Here is a 23,744-nt window from a genome sequence, read left to right as displayed (position 1 = left end):
CTAATGTAGCCAGGTTCAGGGGAGAATAGTGTCAATTTGGTACACCAATCAGCCTAAGAGCACATCTTTGGGGTGTGGGAGGAAACCGGAGTGCCCGGAGGAAACCCACGCAACCACAGGGAGAATGCGCAAACTCCCACAGACACTGGCCCAAATCCATGTATCTGCACGGCTAGCAGTGATAGTCACTGAGCTGTTGTGGTGCCCATCTGCTGGTCCAGGATTAAGCACACACAACAACACGAAGTGCTAGGCCACTCCCGGAACCTCCAAGAGCAGCCCACGCACGACCCACCATGTGCATGCCCCTCGTTTGACAACAAGGTGGACCGACACCTGTGGAATAAAAAGACAAAACGTTAACATGTAATACTACATTTCCGGTGTTGTCCCGAGGCTCTGACCCTATTTAACACCCTCTACTATAACCCTCCATCCTTGTTTCGCTCATGTGTCTACCTAAGTAAACCTTAAACAAGTCCAACGTGCCTGCCTCCACCACCCTACTCGGTAGCGCGTTCCATACCCCCACAACCCTCTGTGTGAAAAACCTTCCTGTCATATCCAAATTATACTTCTCCCCCCTCACCCTTAGATCGTGACCTCTCGTAATTGTCCCCAATCTAGGGAAAAGCCTACCACTGTTGACTCTATCTATTCCCTTCAGTATTTTATACACCTCTATCATATCCCCCCTTAATCTCCGTCTTTCTAAGGAGAAGAGCCCCAGTTTCCTCGTAACTCAGTCCTTCCATGCCAGGCAACATCCTGGTAAACCTCCTCTGCACCCTCTCCAGGGTCTCCACGTCCTTCCAGTAGTAAGGTGACCAGATCTGGACGCAGTACTCCAAATGTGGTCTAACTAATGTTCTGTACAACTGAAGCATTAGACGGCAGCTCTTATACCCCTTCCTATAAAGGCTAGCATTCCATAAGCTTTCTTCACAACCTTCTCTACTTGTATTGACACCTTCAGAGACTTGTGCACCTGCACTCCCAGGTCCCTCTATTTCTATATTCTTAATCGGTCTACCTTTTATCACGTAACTCCTCCCTGCATTATTCCTTCCAAAATGCATCACCTCGCATTTGTCAGGATTAAATTCCATCTGCCATCTATCTGCCCAATATACCAACCTATCTATATCCTGCTGTGTCACCTGACAGTCCTCCTCGGTATCTGCCAATCCTGCCATCTTGGTGTCATCCGCAAACTTGCTGATCACACCACATACGCCCTCTTCCAAGTCGTTTATATATACTACAAAGAGGAGAGGTCCCAGTACTGAGCCCTGCGGCACACCACTGGTGACTGACCTCCAGCCAGAAAAGGACCCTTCGACAACTACTCTCTGTCTCCTATTGCCCAGCCAGTTCTCAATCCACCTAGCTACCTGTCCTTGTATCCCATGTGCCTTAACCTTTTCTACCAGCCTACCGTGAGGGACTTTGTCAAACGCCTTACTGAAATCCATATAGATGACATCAACGGCTCACCCATCGTCAACCGTTTTTGTCACCTCCTCGAAGAATTCTACCAGATTCGTAAGGCAAGACCTCCCCCGAACAAAGCCATGTTGCGTATCCCTAATCAGATCGCAACGCTCCAAATGCTCATACATCCTATCCCTAAGAATTTTTTCCAATAATTTTCCTACCACTGATGTCAAACTCACTGGTCTATAACTACCCTTTTTAAACAGCTGTACCACATTAGCTATCCTCCAGTCTTCTGGGACCTCACCTGTGTCCAAAGAAGAGACAAAGATTTGCGTCAGAGGCCCAGCAATTTCATCTTTCACCTCCCTAAGCAGCCTGGGATAAATACCATCAGGCCCTGGAGCTTTATCCGTTTTTTTGCTACCTAAAAACCTTAGCACTTCTTCCCTCGTAATGGATATTTCCTTTCACTGATCTACAGTTCCCTCCAAGACATTACACGACACCAAACCCCTCTCCTTTGTGAATACCGACGCAAAGTATTCATTCAGGATCTCCCCCATTCCCTCAGACTCGATACATAGCTCCCCTCCTTTGTCCCGAAGAGGACCAATTTTCCCTCTAACCACTCTCTTGCTCCTAATATAAGAGTAAAATGCTTTTGGATTTTCCTTAACCCTATCAGCCAAAGCCATTTCATGCCCTCTTTTCGCCCTTCTAACTCCCCTTTTTAGCTCCCTCCTACTTTCTCTATATTCCTCCAGCGCACTCTCCATTCCCAGTTGTTTCGACCTAACATATGCCTCCCTCTTCTTCCTGACCAAGTCTTCGATACCCCCTGTAATCCTGCCTTGCCCATCCTTCCTCTTTACCGGCACATGCCTTTCCTGCAACATTTTCAGTTTGCCCTTAAAAGCCTCCCACTTACCAACCGTGGACTTGCCAGCTAACAACCCCTCCCAATCAGTGTCCTTCAGCTCCCTCCTAATCCGGCTATAGCTCGCCTTCCCCCAGTTCAGCACCCTCCCCTTCGGACGGCACTCATCCCTTTCCATTTTTATCCTAAAGTAGACAGACTTGTGGTCACTGTTAGCCACGTGTTCGCCTACCTCAGCCTCAACCACCTGCCCCGGCTCATTTCCCAACACTAAATCCAGTATAGCCCCCTCCCTAGTCGGGCTAGTTACATACTGCTCCAGGGACCCTTCCAACACACATTCTACAAACTCCTCTCCCTCCGTACCCCCAGCTCTAGGCACCTTCCAATCCACTCCAGGAAGATTAAAGTCACCCACTACAACCACCTTATTCTTTCTGCACCTATCTAAAATGCCTCTGCAAATACCTTCCTCCACTGACCTCGGGCTGTTCGGTGGCCTATAGTATACCCCTAGCATCGTAATCTCTCCCTTTTTATTCCTCAACTCCACCCACAGCGACTCAATCCCTAACTCCTCCATATTGTCCTCCCTCTGCACTGCTGTGATGTGATCCTTTACTAACAACGCCACCCCACCACCGCTCTTCAACTCTCCTCTGTCACACCTAAAACACTTATACCCAGGAACATTCAGCTGCCAATCCTGCCCTTCACGTAACCACGTCTCCGTTACTGCCACCACATCTAACTTCCTCACAAACATCAAGATACTTATCTCTGCAATGTAGCTGGCCAAGTCAAGAGTGCCAAATGCAGGTTTTAACAGAAATCTATCCGCAACCTGAAAAGGTACTTCAAAATCAGACATCCCAGCTCAGTGAAAAGAACAGCCCAGAATGTAGGAAATGCAATGGCTCAGTTTACACATAGCAAGATCCTACAAACTACAATAATAATAAACCTGGTTTAGAGATATTGGCTGAGGGATACATGTTGGCCAGGACTGAAGGATTATATCCTCTGCTCCTTTTGTACACCTGAGAGGGTAAATGGAGCCAAGATTTGATGTCTCATCTGAAATATGGTATCTCTAAATTGCAGTTCTTTCTCAGTATTGTGCTGAAATATAAGCCTCGATTATATGCTCAAATCACTGGTGAAGATCTTGAAGCTTCAATAAGACCATAAGACATGGGAGCAGAATTAGGCCACTCAGCCCATTGAGTCTCCTCCGCCATTCAATCATGACTGATATTTTTCTCATCCCCATTCTCCTTTTTCCCCATAACTCCGATCTCCTTATTAATCAAAATCTATCTATCTGTCTTAAAGACACTCATGACCTGGCCTCCACAGCCTCCTGTGGCAGAGTCCCACAGATTCACCACTCTCTGTCTGAAGAAATGCCTCCTTATTTCTGTTTTAAAGGATTGTACCTTTAGCCTGAGATTGTGCCCTCTGGTTCAATTTTTCCTACTAGTGGAAACATCCTCTCCACATCCATTCTATCCAGGCCTCACAGTATTCTGTAAGTTTCCATAAGATGTCCCCTCATTCTTCTAAATTCCAATGAGTACAGACGCAGAACCCTCAACTGTTCCTCGTACAACAAACTCTTCATTCCAGGGACCATCCTTGTGAACCTCGTCTGGACTCTTTCCAAGGCCAGCGCATCCTTCCTTAGATAGGGGGCCTAAAACTGCTCACTATACCAAATGGGGCCTGACCAGAGCCTTTTAGAGCTCAGAAGTACATCCCTGCTCTTGTATTCTAGCCCTCTCGACATTTGCCTTCCTAACTGCCAACTGAACCTGCACGTTAACCTTAAGAGAATCTTGAACAATGACTCCCAAGTCCCTTTTTGTTTCTTATTTCCTAAGCATTTAGTTCCCATTTAGAAAATAGTCTATGCCTCCATTCCTCCTTCCAAAGCACATAACCTTACATTTTTCTACATTATATTCCATCTGCCACTTCTTTGCCCATTCTCCTAACCTATCCAGGTACTTCTGGAGCCTTCCTGCTTCCTCAATACTACCTGTCCCTTTATATATCTTTGTATAAACTTAGCAACAGTGCCTTCAGTTCCTTCTTCCAAATCCTTAATGAATATTGTGAAAAGTTGTGGTCCCAGCACCGATCCCTGAGGCACACCACTGGCCACTGGCTGCCATCCTGAAAAAGATTCCTTTACCCTCTCTCTCTGCCTTCTGCCAGTCAGCCAATCCTCTATCCATACCAGGATCTTATCCTTAACACCATGGGCTCTTATTTAACAATCTCCTATACCCTGATGCACAGGTGAAAGTGTGATTGCTGAAGTATGGTTGACCTCTAAACTGAATAAATGCATCTACTGAATCAAGCAAGTATAGGTCCAAGCAACTTAAATGAATGAACTTAAAAATATAACAAACTGAAAAAGACGTAAAGCATTTCTTAGCAGCTGACATTTCTTTTATTGTTTCTACATCCCTAGTTCTCTTCAAAGAAGTTAACACTTGTAATCCTGCAACAATTACCGGAACATTGTCTCGCATTTCACTGGATGATGAGGAAGAGGAAAAGCTGAATATAAGTAATGAAGGGATGAACTTCACAACCCTTCCAGGAAACATCCCACCAGGAAATGTCTTGGTTCAGTTGCCTCCTATGCATCAGCTGCGCAACATGATGTCTGGTATAAATGAACTGAATGAGCAGCCAGCCAAAAAGGAAACCAACAGTGAGTTGAGGGGAACACTGTATCTGTGCACAGAGAACACATTGAAACCAGTGGATGTGAAGTGGAGACGGGCACAGGAGCAGCCACTGGAAGGTGACTACATGGTGCTCCCAAGACGCACAGTCAGCTTGAAGCCTTTCATTAAAGAGGACAGCAAGTTAAATATCAATGTGGATGACAACAGGCACAATATTGTTGAAAATCAGCCAGTCGAGTCAGAGGTTTATCCTAACTTTGCTGCAGTCGATCAGATCAACGTTAACATAAATCAACCATATGGAACTCTGAATCATCCACGGAGTGTACCCCTCAAACAGCACCCTTCAGTGAGGCACATTCTGGCATCAGAACTTGCTGACAGGAGCAGAACCATGCCACGCAACAAACCAAGTTCAGCAGTGTCCACAGGTTCCTTAGAAGTAAGTTAAAATGGTAATGCTGATCAGGTCACATTTTTCAAATGTATCAGGGAGAATACAGAGGAAGAAGGCATTGATATTGAGATGATGGTCCATCTCTCATTGGCAATGAGAGTGCTATCCTATTCATAAGAACATAAGAACATAAGAAATAGGAGCAGGAGTAGGCCATCTAGCCCTTCGAGCCTGCCCCGCCATTCAATAAGATCATGGCTGATCTGTCGTGGCTCAGTTCCACATTCCCGCCCTCTCCCCATAACCCTTAATCCCCTCTCTTATCAAGAACCCATCAACCCGCTTCTTAAAAATATTTAGCGAGGCAGCCTCCGCCACTTCAACGGGCAGAGAATTCCAGAGATTCACCACCCTTTGAGTGAAGAAGTTCCTCCTCAACTCCGTTCTAAACCGCCTCCCCTTTATCTTGAGGCTGTGCCCCCTAGTCCTACTGTCTTTTTTGAGCGGGAAGAGTCTCTCCACCTCTATCCTATCCATCCCATTCATCATCTTATACGTCTCAATGAGATCTCCCCTCATTCTTCTAAACTCTAACGAGTACAAGCCTAGTTTATTCAGCCTCTCCTCATAGCTCAATCCCCTCAACTCCGGTATCAGCCTAGTAAACCTCCTCTGCACTCCCTCCAGGGCCAAAATATCCTTGCGCAGGTGCGGCGCCCAAAACTGCACACAGTACTCCAGCTGCGGCCTCACCAATGCCCTATACAGCTGCAGCAAGACCTCCCTACTTTTATATTCAATCCCCCTCGCTATGAAGGCCAGCATCCCATTCGCCTTCCTGACCACCTGCTGCACCTGCAAGCTGGGTTTTTGCGACTCATGCACAAGGACCCCGAGGTCCCTCTGCACCGTTGCCTGCTGCAGTTTTTCGCCACGTAAGTAATAGTCCTTCCTACCATTCTTCCTACCAAAGTGGACCACCTCACACTTGCCAACATTAAATTCCATTTGCCATTTCCTGGCCCATTCGCCCAGCCTATCTAGATCCTTCTGCAGACTCTCCACACCCTCCGCACAATTTGCCTTTCCCCCAATCTTGGTGTCATCAGCAAATTTCGACACCCTGCACTCGGTTCCCTCCTCCAGATCATCTATATAAATGGTAAATAGCTGAGGCCCCAGCACCTACCCCTGGGGCACCCCACTAGTCACCAACCGCCAATCCGAATAGCACCCATTGACCCCCACTCTCTGCCTCCTATTTGACAACCAATCCTCTATCCACGCTAACACCCTACCCCCAACTCCATGTCCCCTGACCTTCTGCAATAACCTCTTGTGAGGTACCTTGTCAAACGCCTTCTGAAAATCCAGAAAGACCACATCCACCGGCTCTCCTCTATCCACTGCCCTAGACACATCCTCATAGAACTCCAGTAAATTTGTCAGACACGACTTCCCTTTAATGAAACCGTGTTGCGTCTGCCCTATCAAGCAATTCCCTTCAAGATGCCTCGCAATTTCCTCCTTAATGACGGATTCTAACATTTTACCTACCACAGACGTTAAACTAACCGGCCTATAATTCCCCGCCTTTTGCCTGGCACCCTTCTTAAACAACGGCGTAACATTAGCCGTTTTCCAATCTTCCGGCACTTCCCCGGAATCCAGCGACGTCTGGAAAATAACCACCAAGGCATCCACTATAACCTCCGCCATTTCTTTCAGAACCCTCGGATGCATTCCATCCGGTCCTGGGGACTAATAACCACCAAGGCATCCACTATAACCTCCGCCATTTCTTTCAGAACCCTCGGATGCATTCCATCCGGTCCTGGGGACTTGTCCACAATCAGCCCCTCCTCGAAACTGGGATCTCATATACCCACAAAACCAAATACTTCTGTGACTTTCATAGTAAATTGGAGTAAGTGGTATTTGCCATCACTTTTGGATCCCCACAGTTAGATCTTCAAGAGTCAAATGGCCAAGTTCAACTAGCACTTAATGACATTTCTTCATTTATTCAGCCTATTGTGTGTCGTTTATGTAACAAGCCCTTTAAGAAACATATTATGCAGAGTCCAAATAACCTGCTGCCCTTCCTCTGTATATAGCCTCACTGTAAAATTTGTTCTCAGTTCCTTGCCTCTTATTTACAGCAGATCCTTAATGTTTTCCTACCAGTGATGTCCTACTTCCCCACCAACCATCCCACCCCAACTGGATTTTTGTTTAGTTACTGCAATTCAAATGAGCAATCACCAATCTTCTGCCCATAACCCTGCATATTCTTCATTTCAGGTAATAGTCTAATTCCCTTTTGAATGGTTCAGTTGAACTTACTCCACTGCACTCTTAAACACTGCATTCTAGGTCGAATTACTCACTGTGAGAAAAAGCTTTTCTTCATATCATGTTTGGTTCTTTTACTAATTACTTTAAATCTGTGCCCATCATTCTTTATCCTTCTTGGAGTGGGAATGATCCTTGTTTTTAAATCCCTCCATTGCCTCAGCTCTCCCTGTCTCTGTAAATAAATGCTTTCAGCCCAACCACCCATATGGATCTATGACCACCTGCAATTTGGTTTCATGGCACTCCCAATTTTCCCACTATTTGTGATCATGTCTTCAGCTCCCAAAGTCTTAAACTCTGGAATCATAATATTTCTCTGCTTCTTTATCTCATTCTCCTCTTTCAAGCTGTTTCTTAAAACCTACCTTTTTGACCATTCTTTCTGTCACCTGTCCTAACTTCTCTTTGTGATAGATTTTTGGCACATTACACCTTGGGAATTTCACTGCTACATGTGTTATATAAATTCAATGTTTTTGTTGATTGGAAATACCTTATTCTAGTGTTGTGTTTCTCAGGTGTGCTTACCCTGAGATCTAATGATGAATTACATGAATTTATTGAGTCCATTTGAGTGCAGTGACCTTTAGTTCTGATCTTCACTCTCACCATTTTACCAGGATTCAATTACTTTGGCCAGAATTTCCCAGCCATCTTTTCAGCAGGATCTTCCAATGTAGCTGACAGCGCACCACCAGTATGGGTTTCCCTGCAGTGTGATGATTAAGCAGGAAACCCCATTGGCAACTGTGGATCGAGAACTTCACGCTGGGCTGCTGATGCAAAACAGGTGGCCAGTTGAGCTGAAAATCCCACCCTTGGTCTCTCCTCTAAACTATTTGAAGCACAAACCATTTTCCATTTTTCATGACATAGCTTGCTTGAACCAGAAAGGCAGTGCCAGCTGTAAGGATAAGCCCGTCCTTCCATGATCCAGGTAGACTGAAATATTCTGCAGTGATCTTCAGGCAAAGTGCTGTCTCCAGTACTGTTGAGATAGTTTTCAACTTTGCCTAAAATTGTTGCCTCAGTTCAGCAACTGCTGGTGACTCAGGAGACTGTGGACAAGATTTTCTCATCCCACTACGCCGGTTGAGTAGCATAGTGGGGCAGGAAATTTAAGCAGGAGGCCAAAAATAGGAATTGTTTCTGGCCGTTGACCTGGGCTCTTTTTTCTGACATAATCGTGCCATGGAACAGCATGAGGCTGGTTACAATATTCATTGCTTCATTTAAATCTATTCAGTGAGCCCAAGACATTACCATCCAGGCTCATTTCTGTTTCCAACCCCTACCAGTAGGGATCAGATATGCTACCCAACAACAGGAGACCAGGTGTGATGACCTCGCTGGTGGGACCAGAGGCCATTGAGGCCCTCCAGGAGGAGCTGTGCCCCTTGGGCTGTGCATCCTGGAACTGCCTACCTTGGTTGTGGGGTCTTAGGGGAGGGGTATCAGAAGGGGCGGAGCCAAATGGGAATGGGGAACACTGCATGGGGGGGTGGGGCAATCATAGGCCAAGGCCTCCATCAGAAGTTGGGGCCAGCAATCGGGAGGCTGGCGATCATGGGGATGGGGTGGGTGGAGAGGGCAGGGCACGTCAGCCGATCCAATCTCTCATTCTCAACTTGAGCAGTTCACAGCTGCAGAGTGTGTGTGACTTTTTGTTTGTTCTTGGGATGTGGCTGACGTTGGTAAGGCCATATTTATTGTCCATTCCTCATTGCCCGGAGAAGTTGCCGGTACTCCTTCTCCTTTACCACGTCAATCCTACTGGTTAGGGGACCCTCACAATAATAGTTAATCCCTCATATTCACATCCCTTCATGGTCTTAGCTCCTTATCTTAGTAACCACCTGCAGCCCCACAATTCTTCAAGATCTATGTGCTCCTCTAAATTTTGCCCCTCGTGGATCCCCCACTTCTTTTTCTCCACAATTAATGGCAGTGTCATCAGCAGTGTAGGCCCTAAACCCTGGAACTCCATTTCCAAACCTATTTCCCTCCTCAGCTTTCTTCCTTTTAGATATTGCTTGAAACCTTTGACCCAGTTTTTAGTTATCTTTCCTCACTATCAATTTTCCCCTGATTCACTCCTCTGAAGTGCTTTTTCATAAATGAAATTCACTGTTAGGGAATATTTAAGACTATTGATCGTTCTGTCCCTCCATGGTTAAGAAGCTGGCATGTGCAACGTCATGTTATGCAGGTCGGTAAAAGTTGAAATTTGTAGCTGCAATAGCTGATCTTGGTATCAGCGAGGATGCTGCAATTAGCCTCAGTGTTCCTGATATAAAGTGGGAAAAAAACTCAGGGTTTGCATTCCAGCTCGCGGTTCATTGATCTGTTCTGGAAAATTAGATTGCCTCAATGTCTATTATCAAAAGTATCAGGCTATTTTATGATAACATAAAAACGCTACCAAATAAACCTTTCAGCACATATAGCCAGACAAATGAAGAGCGGCCACTTAAGGGAAGAATTAGCAATCACCTAGGAACAATCACCAATCAATAGATCGAAGAATGTTCCAAAATCAAACGTTGTTCAGTGTCCCCCTCAACCTCTGTCACTTGCCTTTGCACCAGTCGATTAGTATGCTTCCCGGGAGGTAATATGAGAAAAGCTAATGACAATAACAATATGGAACTTCATTCAGATATAACATATTCCATCTGAATAATCAAATATTAATTAACACAAATGTTTGTTTGGAGAACTGACAACTCCAATTGTTACAGTCATTATAGCAAGTATAGTACAGGAGAAGTACAATTGTGTCATGCTAAAGTCTTGTTAAAGTATCGATTAGTGATGGTCAGAATGTCACATATATCACAGGAAACACTAACAGAAAATCAGTCATATCTTTTGTGGCAACCACATTGCCAATATTTTGCTCTTCTCTCTATGCCTGTTTTTCTCTTTCTTTCTCCATCTTTATTTCTTCCATCCTTCACTGTTGCTTCCTTCTCTCTGTGTTTCTCCTCTTCCTGCTCTTGAGTTTTCTGTTTCCTACTTGTGCTTTTCAAGTGGGAAAGGCAAAACTCCAGAAACTGGGGATAGAATGGAGAAAGTCTGAAAAATGGCAGGTGGTTAGGAAGTGAGTTCCTGGATGTGTTCAGTTAAAGGGAGGAACATGGTAAGATTAGCATTGTTACAGGTCTTCCTACAACATAATTGCTTCACTATACCCAGCTAATTTGTTGTCTAATATGCATATTGCATTAAATAAACTTTAGTTGTTCCAGTTGATTTTATTTCCTTTAGCCCCCCCAACCCAAGTTTCACCATAGATTCTATACAGCTGTGAGACAGCATCCACTGCATTGTATTCTTCCCCTTGAGACAGTTTCTGCTGTGCTGCAGGTGACACAGCTTAAAATATCACCAGGTGAATTTGTTGTGATGAGCTGAGACATATTCTTCAGAAGGCTGTTGCAAACAAATCTAATGAGGAAGTCCATTCATTATAAAGCAAGGAGAAAGCAGGCAAAATGTATAACTGAATTCAACACTTCTAAAACCTTGTGATGCACACTATTGCTCTGTTGTATATTAAGCTTCTCGACCTTACCTCTGCCATCAGGAGCAGGTGCTGAAAAGGTTTCAGGCCTATGCACCTATTCATATCCCAGTGTCATGGATTGTCTGTGTGCTGTCTTGGAATTTATGCATTATGCAAGGAAACCTGAGGAGACTTCATGGGAGGGAGAGTGTAATTAATAAATTCAGAAATACCTTTATAAATTCTTTTGTGTTAACTAATTTCATTTGTTTATTACTTTCACAGAGGAAAAGATTGAGGTACTCCGATCTTGATTTTGAGGTATGAACTATCATAATTAACCACAATTAGTAAAATAATGATGTTACCACTTGTTTGGCAATAACATCCTGAAGTGTTCTGAGACTGCACAGAACAGAGAAGTGAAATTCAGTATCACATGATCAGAAATTCACAACTCAGAGAAGAGTTTCAGATGATGTCAAAAACAGGTCCAGCTAAAGTCCCTTATGAACATCTGTTGAGTCTATGAAACATAATGGCAAGTTTTATTTCAAAGTACCTATGATTTAACATCTGACATGTATGTTCAGTAGACATCATGGTGACGTTCTTAGTCTCTAATGGTGAACATTAACTGTTTATTGCTAATACATAATCATGTATATACAAACAGCCATGATATAAGTTAACTCGATGTTTGCTTCTGGACACCTCCGGATCTCTTTCCCTCCAGCCTATCTCTCAGTTACCTAGTTACCCACTTGCTCCTCCTCTTTCCTGCTCCATGATAATCAGCAGGAGGTTTCCTTGCTCCTGTTTGATCTGATGCCATGAGACTTTATGGGATCCTGAGTCCATGTTGAGGGCCCCCAGGGCAGTTTTCTCTCAACTGTATACCACTGCACCACCACCTTAAATTCCCTATGTCTCCTCAACCAGCACACGACACCATACCCCTTCCATGACCACAGAGACTCCCATGCCATCATATCCCCATATATGTTCTATAGACATTCACCTGGTATCCACTATTACAGCCCTCAGGAGCAATTCAAATCAGTGGGAATTATTTTAAATGCTGAATGTTGCTGACTGCCCATCAGACCTTGTCCAGTGGTCACTGACTCCTCCAAGCTAAATTTTTTAGAGCTTCCAAAACTCACACCAGCATGTGAAAATACAGCACAAGAAGAAAACAAATTCCAGTAGTTCTCACAATGTGGACCATGAACTCAGAAGAGTTGCATGGGTGTTTTGCACCCAAGGCTTTCCCAACCCACAAAAAAAGGTACTGCAAAATTGGCATAGGATTGGGAGGCAAAGAAAAATTGTTTTGCAGTAAGAAAACAAGTTCAGTGTTACACTACATGATTTACATCATCTTTGGAAGATGGAAATCTAACCCTTTGAGTTTAAAGGTTATAACATTAAGCTAAACTAAACTCATGAACCTTCTGAGGCCACACTTGGAATATCCCGTACAGTTGCGGGTGCCACATTATGTCAGGATATAAAGGTATTGGAGAGGTTGCAAATAAAAGATTCAACTTGGAGTTAACCAGAACTTCAACGTATAATAATCAGGGAAGAAGGAAGAAGCTATGCGTCTTTTCTGTTGAAAAAAGAAGGCTGAGGGGTGACTTAATCAAGGTCTTTAAGATTCTGAAACGTTTCATAGATTAAACAAAGAGTGAGATTTTCAACTTGTGAGAAAGAACAAAGAAAATTACAGCACAGGAACAGGCCCTTCTGCCCTCCAAGCCTGCACCGATCATGTTGCCTGACTGATCTAAAATCTCCTACTCTTCCGGGGGCCATATCCCTTTATTCCCATCCTATTCATATGTTTATCAAGATGCCAAATGTTAAATGTCACTATCGTATCTACTTCCACTATCTCCCTGGCAGCGAGTTCCAGGCACCCACCACCCTCTGAGTAAAAGAAAAAGTTGCCTTGTACATCTCCTTTAAACGTTGTACCTCGCACCTTAAACCTATGCCCCCTAGTAATTAACTCTTGCATCTTGGGAAAAAGCTTCTGACTATCCACTCTGTCCACACCCCTCACAATTTTGTAGAATTCTATCAAGTCACCCCTCAACTTCTGTCGTTCCAGTGAGAACAAACCAAGTTTCTCCAACCTCCCATCTTAGCTAATGCCCTCTATACCAGGCAATATCCTGGTAAATCTTTTCTGTACCCTCTCCAAAGCCTCTACAACCTTCTGGTAGTGTGGCAACCAGAATTGAACACTATATTCCAAGTGCGACCTAACTAAGGTTTTAAAAAGCTGCACCATGACTTGCCAATTTTTAAACTCAATGCCCCAGCCGATGAAGGTAAGCATGCCATAGACCTTCTTGATTACCTTCTCAATCTGCGTTGCCACTTTCATTGCCCTGTGTCCCTATACGCCCAGATCCCTCTGCCTATCAATACTCTTAAGGGTTCTGCCATTTACTGTATGTTTTCTCTCTGTATTAGATCTTCCAAAATGCATTACCTCACATTTGTCCGGATTAAACTCCATCTGCCATCTCTCCGCCCAAGTCTCCAACTGATCTATGTGCTGCTGTATCCTCTGATGGTCCTCATCTCTATCCGCAAATTCACCAACTTTTGTGTTGTCTGCAAACTTACAAATCAAACCATCTGCCATCTCTCCGCCCAAGTCTCCAACTGATCTATGTCCTGCTGTATCCTCTGATGGTCCTCATCTCTATCCGCAAATCCACCAACTTTTGTGTCGTCCACGAACTTACTAATCAAACCAGTTACATTTTCCTTCAAATCATATATATTACAAACAGCAAAGGTCCCAGCACAGATCCCTGAGGAACACCACATGTCACTGCCCTCCATTCAGAAACGCACCCTTCCACTGCTACCCTCTGTCTTCTATAACCGAGCCAGTTCTGTATCCACCTTACCAGTTCACCTCTGATCCCAAGCAACTTTGCCTTCTGCACCAGACTGCCACGTGGGACCTTGTCAAAGGCCTTACTGAAGTCAACATCCACTGCCCTACCCTCATTAATCATCTTTGTCACTTCCTCGAAAAATTCGATCAAGGTAGTGAGATATGCAGCAGGCGACGGTGCAGAGGGACCTCGGGGTCCTTGTGCATGAGTCGCAAAAACCCAGCTTGCAGGTGCAGCAGGTGGTCAGGAAGGCGAATGGGATGCTGGCCTTCATAGCGAGGGGGATTGAATATAAAAGTAGGGAGGTCTTGCTGCAGCTGTATAGGGCATTGGTGAGGCCGCAGCTGGAGTACTGTGTGCAGTTTTGGGCGCCGCACCTGCGCAAGGATATTTTGGCCCTGGAGGGAGTGCAGAGGAGGTTTACTAGGCTGATACCGGAGTTGAGGGGATTGAGCTATGAGGAGAGGCTGAATAAACTAGGCTTGTACTCGTTAGAGTTTAGAAGAATGAGGGGAGATCTCATTGAGACGTATAAGATGATGAATGGGATGGATAGGATAGAGGTGGAGAGACTCTTCCCGCTCAAAAAAGACAGTAGGACTAGGGGGCACAGCCTCAAGATAAAGGGGAGGCGGTTTAGAACGGAGTTGAGGAGGAACTTCTTCACTCAAAGGGTGGTGAATCTCTGGAATTCTCTGCCCGTTGAAGTGGTGGAGGCTGCCTCGCTAAATATTTTTAAGAAGCGGGTTGATGGGTTCTTGATAAGAGAGGGGATTAAGGGTTATGGGGAGAGGGCGGGAAAGTGGAACTGAGCCACAACAGATCAGCCATGATCTTATTGAATGGCGGGGCAGGCTCGAAGGGCTAGATGGCCTACTCCTGCTCCTATTTCTTATGTTCTTATGTTCTTATGATCTCCCCTTCACAAAACATATTGCCTCTCGCTAATACGTCCACTTATTTCCAAGTGGGAGTAAATCCTGTCTCGAAGAATCCTCTTCAATAATTTCCCTTCCACTGACGTTGAGCTCACCAGCTTGTAATAACTGGATGATTCTTGCTCCTCTTCTCAAACAAAGGAATAACATTGGCTATTCTCCAATCCTCTGGGACCTCTCTTGTAGCCAATGAGGATACAAAAATTTCTCTCAAGGCCCCAGTAATTTCATCCCTTGATTTTTTCCGTATTCTGGGGTATATCCCATCAGACCCTGGGGATTTGTCTATCTTAATGTTCCTCAAGAACACCAATACCTCCTCCTTTTTGATCTCAGCATGACTTAAACTCTACACATCCTTCCCCAGTTCATCGTCCACCAGTTTGTTCTCTTTGGTGAATACTGAGTCTAAGTATTCATTTAATACCTCACCTATTTCAATGAGCAGAACTGAAGTTCATCAGAACCTGAGAGTCACCAATAAATCACATAGGCAATCCAGAAGAAACTTTTTACCCATCGAGTGTTGGAAGTGAGGAAGACCATAGTGATTCATATAGATGCATTTAAGAATAGGAGGCAGAGAGTGGGGGTCAACGGGTGCTATTCGGATTGGCGGATGGTGACTAGTGGAGTGCCCCAGGGGTCGGTGCTGGGGCCTCAGCTTTTTACCATTTATATAGATGATCTGGAGGAGGGAACCGAGTGTAGAGTGTCGAAATTTGCTGATGACACCAAGATTGGGGGAACGGCAAATTGTGCGGAGGGTGTGAAGAGTCTGCAGAAGGATCTAGATAGGCTGGGCGAATGGGCCAGGAAATGGCAAATGGAATTTAATGTTGGCAAATGTGAGGTGGTCCAGTTTGGTAGGAAAAATGGTAGGAAGGACTATTACTTACGAGGCGAAAACCTGCAGCAGGCGACGGTGCAGAGGGACCTCGGGGTCCTTGTGCATGAGTCGCAAAAACCCAGCTTGCAGGTGCAGCAGGTGGTCAGGAAGGCGAATGGGATGCTGGCCTTCATAGCGAAGGGGATTGAATATAAAAGTAGGGAGGTCTTGCTGCAGCTGTATAGGGCATTGGTGAGGCCGCAACTGGAGTACTGTGTGCATTTTTGGGCGCCGCACCTGCGCAAAGATATTTTGGCCTTGGAGGGAGTGCAGAGGAGGTTTACTAGGCTGATACCGGAGTTGAGGGGGTTGAGCTATGAGGAGAGGCTGAATAAACTGGGCTTGTACTCGTTAGAGTTTAGAAGAATGAGAGGAGATCTCATTGAGACGTATAAGATGATGAATGGGATGGATAGGATAGAGGTGGAAAGACTCTTCCCGCTCAAAAAAGACAATAGGACTAGGGGGCACAGCCTCAAGATAAAAGGGGGGCGGTTTAGAAGAGAGTTGAGGAGGAACTTCTTCACTCAAAGGGTGGTGAATCTCTGGAATTCTCTGCCCGTTGAAGTGGTGGAGGCTGCCTCGCTAAATATTTTTAAGACACGGGTTGATGGGTTTTTGATAGGGGAGGGGATTAAGGGTTATGGGGAGAGGGCGGGAAAGTGGAACTGAGCAGCGACAGATCAGCCATGATCTTATTGAATGGCGGGGCAGGCTCGAAGGGCTGGATGGCCTACTCCTGCTCCTATTTCTTATGTTCTTATGTTCTTAAGAAGAAGCTAGGTAAACAAAAAAGAACATGAAGAAAGGGAATAGATAATTATGCTGATAGAGTTAAAGAATTTGGCGGAAAGTTCAAGTGAAACGTGTGTATGCATGAACTGGTTGAGCTGAATAGCTTGTTCCTGAGCTGTATATGTATTGATTTCAACGAGGCTCAGGAGTTTGGCCTCTTGGAGTATGAGTGCCCTAATTGAGGTCCCCCAGAGAGCTGCCCATTCCACCCCCACCCCCCCGCTTCACCACCCCGGCCTAAAAATCCAGAAGGGAAGGTCCAGACAGAGCATGTTCGGGGTGGCACACCCCCCCATCCTCCCCTCCAGTTTTCCCCCTCCGGCTGAACATCCGTAAGATACAAGTAGATCCGGAGGGCTGTCCCCCTCCCTCCCCCGGCAGGGTAAAAATCTGGGAGGCGATGCCCTGGAGCGTAACAAATGAGTTTTAATGTTTAATTCTTTTTTTGGTTGATAGTTAATTGCTATACTGTGATGAAACTATTTGATGGTTATAATTTAAGGGGTGTATTTAGAGGGCAATATACTGCAAAAGATAGCATATAATGAACCCTTTCTTAACAAAGGGTAGTACTTGTCTGTTATTGGCTCATAGATGGCATTAGCCATCGGTAATAATTTGTACAGAAGTTTGCTGGCTTATATGCTGTTGTGAGTTGTCTACAACTTGCAACACATGCCAGCTGTCTATCATGGTGCTTTGTTTGTACCATTGTAGTTAAATGTAATTAACATGGTTATTAATTGATTGTTAAATGTAATCTTTATAACTTGTAATGTACATTTGCATCTGTAGTTTGTACCGTTTTGTAATAAAAAGAGTTCCCTGATTGACATCAGAATTGCTTGCCAACCAGCAAGTCTCATCTGTATATAAAAATGGGAGTGTCAGGTCTTCTAGTACTCTGGACTGTGACCGTGTACCAGAAGCACTTTATGAATGGAGTAGAGTTTGTAAATAAAGGGAATCTGGTGAAGGGATACCGACCCCTGCAGTTATATCAGTATGTATTTCTATGCTATGAGTTCTATGCTAATAAAAGTATTGTGGAACCCAAATCTTATGTGAGACCACAAATCAGCATCCCTCTGAGATTAATAGAAAGCATCTGTGAAGCATGTGATCTATATCATTTTGTTGTCTTGTAACTGTGAATATTAAGTGGTTTGGGTATACACAATCCAGAAATAACATTTGATTCATAAATGGTAGAATCACTCACAGTATTTTGTTTTGACTATCAGGCAGTACTATTTGTGGTACTGTACTTGACAATGATTTCAGTCTTTTCATCTCATTCATTATGAGGCTCGAAGAACATTTTCTCTTTTCCCTCTCTTTTTGCCTCATACTTTAATTTCAGTTTGTCCTTCACATGATTAGAGATACTAAATAATCCTTGTCATGACCTATTAACAAGGGATTATCAACTACTTAATGGTTTTATTGACAATTTCTCTAAATTTTGAAACTATGGACAAAGGAGCCATACTATCCAGACTCTAGAGCCTGAATACTCACACAGGTTCCAAATTGGTAGGTGGGACCTGGATCCAGAAGTCTGTTTGTTTTCATAAATAATTAAGTATTTGAGGCCATCACATGTTTTGAATGGGCTTTCATGAATGTGTCTTTTTCCCATCAAAGAGGTTCCAATAAATATTTTGGGGGCAATTCTCCAGGTGCCCCATGCCAGCGAGAAACCTGGCATTAGCAGCGCCTATCAGCTGGGAAAATCCCATTTGCATCTCATCACTTGAGTTTAGATTTTTTTGTCTATGTTTGGACCAAGGCTATAATGAGGTCAGGAGCTGAGTGGCTCTGATGGACACAAATTGAGACTCAGTGATCAGGCTAATGTCAAGTAAGTGCCACAGAACTGTCAATGACCGCTTCAGTCACTTTGCTAACAATTGAGAGTAGACTGATTGGCCTGTAACTGGCAGGGTTGGATTTATCCTGCTGTTTGTGGACATGGCATTCCTGGGCAATTTTCCATATTATCTGGTAGATGCCAGTACTGTAGCTATGTTAGAACAGCTTGGCTAAGAGTAAAACTATTTCTGGAGCACAAAACTGATATAATATCATCAATCCTTGTATCCTAATTTTGTGCCGTTTTGTGACAATAATTATGGCAGACAGAAGATAGTCTACAAAGAATCCGAGACATGATTGTGACAAACAGTAACAGATATGAATTATCAAAAAGAAAGATTAGACTTCACTGTTTGTGCCCTCATCATGGTCACTGAGGTTATGGAGGACACAGCAGACTGTCACAAGCTTTGAGACTTTGTTTGGTTCCCTGCTACCATATCCCTAACCCTCACTTCAGGCAGTCAAAGCAGAGGAACCATTATTTGAGGAGTCCAGTTGCATTTTCAATGATTTTCAGAGGGCTTTCCTGGCTCTCACTGAATGTTCACACTACCCATATGGTGGATGGCAGGGAGCTGTCATCAGCCATATATAGAAGAGTGGGGAGAGCCCTTGTCTCTGATACGTCAGCCTCTGCCTCAAGTAGCAGGGCCAAGTACAATGGCTAGGCTGGTACAAGACAAAAGCCTCACGTTTGCTGCCAGAATAGTGGACATTGACTGAAATGATGGTTTTGGTAGGGTCACACAGCAGAGTCACATATTTGCAAATGATGGCATCCTGCACCATCCAGAATCCTGCTATCCTGGCAAAGTCATATATACCTTCATCCTGCTTGAAGCTCTTCAGCATAAAGATAACCTATTACTGTTGTCTAGAATAGATTACCTTCATGACTGCCTTTTTGAATCTGCATCATTTCAGGCACTGGTACCTGTGGTTTGCTACATTTAGGTACGAGAACTGCTCTCGGGAAAACTCATGGTGAAGAGAGTCTTCTGTGGAGAGTTCTTTCTTTTGCTCAAATTTTGTGGTCATACTCTAGATCAGTAATTACTTTCACCATTGCCCCTGTATCTCAGTCACAAATTCTTCTGTCCTCCCTGATCATAAGCACCAACTGACAAAATCCACCTCTGGAGGCATAGCGCAATACTTTGGACAAATTCTGCTTAAGCACGAGTACAAAAAGTATGACACCTTCACCTGCAGCTTGTTGGCTGGCACTTGCATCAGTAGCACTGGCTTCTTGCATCAGCAGCCAGATGCTTGATGATTGGTGAATGAAAGTTATTCAATGGAATTATTTGGTACTTGAATATCATGTCAATTAATGCACCTGTGCAACTTCATGATAGAACCACTTCAGATGCTTCTGGCACCTGTTTGACTGCCCTTCTCATTTTGCTATGCAGCCCATGCCAAAAGTGGCTGATGATACAACACACTTGCCCCCAGGAGAGCATTTAGTTTTTGCAGCACCATATCCAGTGGCACTTTGAATCCAAACTTCATAGCCATAACCTCACAAGAGCAGTCTTAACGCTCCCCTCCTCAAGTTTTCAGCAGCCATAAAATGGCAAGTTCCAGTACAATCCTTCAATCATCAGTTGATTATCCCTTTCAGTTAAACTATGATTTCAGCCAGTGAAAGTGAAGAGGACATTGCATTAAAGAATTTGCAGTTGTGGTAATTGTAGCAGTGTCTCAGTTAGTAAAACTCTTTCTTTTCCATCACAAAGTTTTGTGATGGAACTTTGCCAATCCAGGACTTGAGTACTACAATCAAGGCACTCATTTCAGTGAGCACTGAATGAGCATTGCATTAGAAATTTCACCTTTTGGATGAATGTTAAACTGAGACCCATCTGCCTGCTTGGGAGGATGTAAAACGTCCCATGGCGTTATTTCGAAGAACAGAAGAACCCCGTTATCTGGCCAATACCTAACCCTCAACGGGCATTTCTTGAGATTTTCTTGTCATCATCACAGTGCCGTTTGTGAGAGTTTGCTCTATGGAAATTGACTGCCTTGTTTCCTACCTTGTAACAGTGACTACAGCCTCAAAAGCACTTAGTTGATTGTAAGGCATTTTGGGATATCTGGTGATCATGAAAACTTCTATATAGATCTAGGTCTTTTCTATTACACTTGTGATTCATGACTCAACCAATAAAAGTGCCAGTGAATCAGCTGATTATGATATATTTAACAATGTACAGCACAGGCACTTTAAACAACTGAGCATTACGCAAGAAGAGGTTGAGCAGGTTTTGTTTCTTTTTAATCATATTTATTGTAAAGTTGTTAGTTTGTTTCAGTTACAAGAATTCTGGTCTCTCAGTCAGAAAGCTTGTGCATTCCAGTGCAGCATTGAGGAGTTCGTCATTTGTTAAAGCAAAGCCTTTCCCCTTGCTCTAGTGGTTAAATTGATTGTGAAAGATCCCATGACACTAATTGGAGATGATTGTAGAGTTCTCCCAATGCCCTGATCATCTTTTTCCCTCAAATATTAAGCCAAAAACAGACTTGCTGGCAATTGATCTAATGTGTGGGATATTAACTGTTCACAAAATGACTGCTGCATTCACCTTTGTAACAGTGTCAGCATCTCAGAAGAATGCATTATGTGCAAATTCCTTTGGGGCATTTCAGAGGATGTGGCAAGGTGTTCTATGAATGACTTATTTTTTCTAAGCTCTCATGTAAAGATACATTTAAACATTGGTTAGTTTCTACCCCGAGATTTGTTGTCACACCATATTTTCATAAGTTACAAATATGGAAGAATACGATTGATATGTTCAACATGTAGGTGAACTTGATTCCTTTCAGTAAGTAGGATGAAGACTATCATGGCATGGTCGAGTAAATACTGTTGTTCTGAATTACCATGCTTTTTAATTTTTACTGCATAATGTTCTAGATCATAGTTTGAAATATGGAATAATATTTGATGGTGCTGCACCAGGCTGGACACCTCTTTCTAAATATTTCTTGTACAGCTTGAAAACAATGTAAGACTAATAGTTGCAGTCAAGGAAGGTTAAGTCTTCTTGCTGAACTCTGCCCCTGAAATGTCGGTGTATATGTTTATGTTACTGCCTAGTGAATTGAACAAAATCAAAGACAGGCAATGGCTCTCCAACATCGCAATTAATGTAGTGGTCCTTTGTGCCACAACGAGCGTCAGGACGAGTGTCCTCCCTCTGCAACTGAATCTTAGACTTCCACAGACCCACAGATTGCAATTAGTAAAGATAAGTAACAACACCGCCTCCATGATCATCCTCAGTACCGGTGCCCCACAAGGCTGTGTCCTCAGCCCTCTACAGTATTCCTCACCCTTATGACTGTGTGGCCAAATTCCCCTCCAACTCAATTTTCAAGTTTGCTGATGACACCACTGTAGGGGTCAGATCTCAAACAATGATGAGACAGAGTATGGGAAAGAGATAAGCAATCTGGTGAATTGGTATGACAACAATAATCTTTCCCTTGGTGTCAGTAAAATGAAGGAATTGGTCATCAACTTCAGAAAGTGGTGTGGAGAACATGCCCCTCTCTACATTAATGGGGATGAAGTGGAAATAGTTGAAAGCTTCAAGTTTATGGGTGTTCAGGTTACGACAACCTGTCGTGGTCCTTCCATGCCGATGCTATATTTAAGAAAGCTCACCAACACCTCTGTCAGAATCTCCACACTTGCACTAGCAGTCATAAATTCTCAATGGAGCTAATTTCCTCTGAAGGTACACTATCACAGGGTTCATACTTATCATACATACATCATCTCAGATACTCACACTTCAATGGGACCAGTAAGATGCTAGTTTGGTTTCAACTGGTGAGTCACACTTCACAAGTGACCAAGAGCAGGTGGAAAAAACTGGTGTCTTAAATCTAAATAGAGCAATCCATGCAAATTTGAGGAGCAAATTGGCTAAGACAGATCAGGAAACTGCATTGAGAGATTTGATGGCAGACAGACAGTCACAAAAATTCTACTGGAAAAAAAGGTTAAAAGTAGCTAACAAGGAGAATCAGGGATAATGATAGATCAGAGGAAGAGGCTAGTAATTTTGCCAAAAAGAATGGTAAACCTGAGGATTAGAAGGATTTTACAGTTCTGTAAAGTAGGACTAAGGTATCGATAAGGATGGAAGAGCTAAACTAGCAAGAGACAGAAAATAGATTGTAAATGTTTCTACAGGTATGTGATAGATTAATATTAGGAACGATTAATGAAATAGATTAGCTTCAGTGAAAGTGGATCATTGAGAGGCAGAGGCAAGAATAAAGAACTGTAGGAAACATTAAACATATTTTGTATCTTTTTTATGGTAGAGGATGCAAAATATATTCCTGCAAAAGTGAGGCTTCAAGGGTCCAAGAAGGGTGAGGAACTAAAAAAAAATCAGAATAAGTAAAGAAATAAGGCTAGAAAAATGTCTATGTGGTGACAAATCCCTGAGACCCAAGTTGTGGAGAACTGTCTTCACTGGCAAAGGGTTGTGAATTTTTGGAATTCTCTATCTTGAATGTTCAGTTGTGAGCATATTCAAGACAGGGTGTTGGATTTCTTTGTATTAAGACAATTAAGGAATATGGGAATAATGTTGCCAGGTAGAGTCAAGATAAATGATCAAATATCTTGTTGAACAGTGAAGCAGGCTCAAAAGGCTAAAAGGCATAGTCCAGCTCCTATTTCCTATGTTTTCAACTATTCCAACATGTCAAGGAAACTGTGCTCCAAATAGATCTTCTCTGAACTGCACTATGCTACTACTTCCATCTGTGTTCCCAGAAACAGTTCTCTCAAAAGCAGCCTGTTGCTGTTGCTCCGGTCTAAGGCAGCCAAAGTACCATCTCTTGTATTAAGATTCAGAAAACCTCTAAAGTGAAGAAAATAAATCTTAGCAAAACTCTTATGAATAAACCTTTTCCCACAAAGATGATCGAAAACAGATGTGAGTACAGATTGTGTAGTCTGTCTATGAGTTTAATCATGGTCCTCAATTGCTATTTAAGT

At 43.6% G+C, this 23,744-nt stretch overlaps 1 protein-coding gene across 6 annotated transcripts in view; it reads left to right on the top strand.

Moving 5' to 3' along the window:
• adgrb2 (adhesion G protein-coupled receptor B2) overlaps positions 1-23,744 on the top strand; it is a 930,376-nt gene that overhangs the window by 882,422 nt on the left and 24,210 nt on the right. For all 6 annotated transcript variants that reach the window (XM_080211622.1, XM_080211621.1, XM_080211620.1 and 3 more), the window contains 2 exons: positions 4,800-5,464; positions 11,571-11,606. In XM_080211622.1, coding sequence (XP_080067748.1) covers positions 4,800-5,464; positions 11,571-11,606 — 701 coding nt within the window. The remainder of the gene's footprint in view (positions 1-4,799; positions 5,465-11,570; positions 11,607-23,744) is intronic.

Source organism: Carcharhinus amblyrhynchos, chromosome 24, assembly GCF_965287045.1.
Source record: "Carcharhinus amblyrhynchos chromosome 24, sCarAmb.v2.hapA, whole genome shotgun sequence".
NCBI lineage: Eukaryota > Metazoa > Chordata > Chondrichthyes > Carcharhiniformes > Carcharhinidae > Carcharhinus > Carcharhinus amblyrhynchos.
This window is presented reverse-complemented; position numbering and strand designations above follow the sequence as displayed.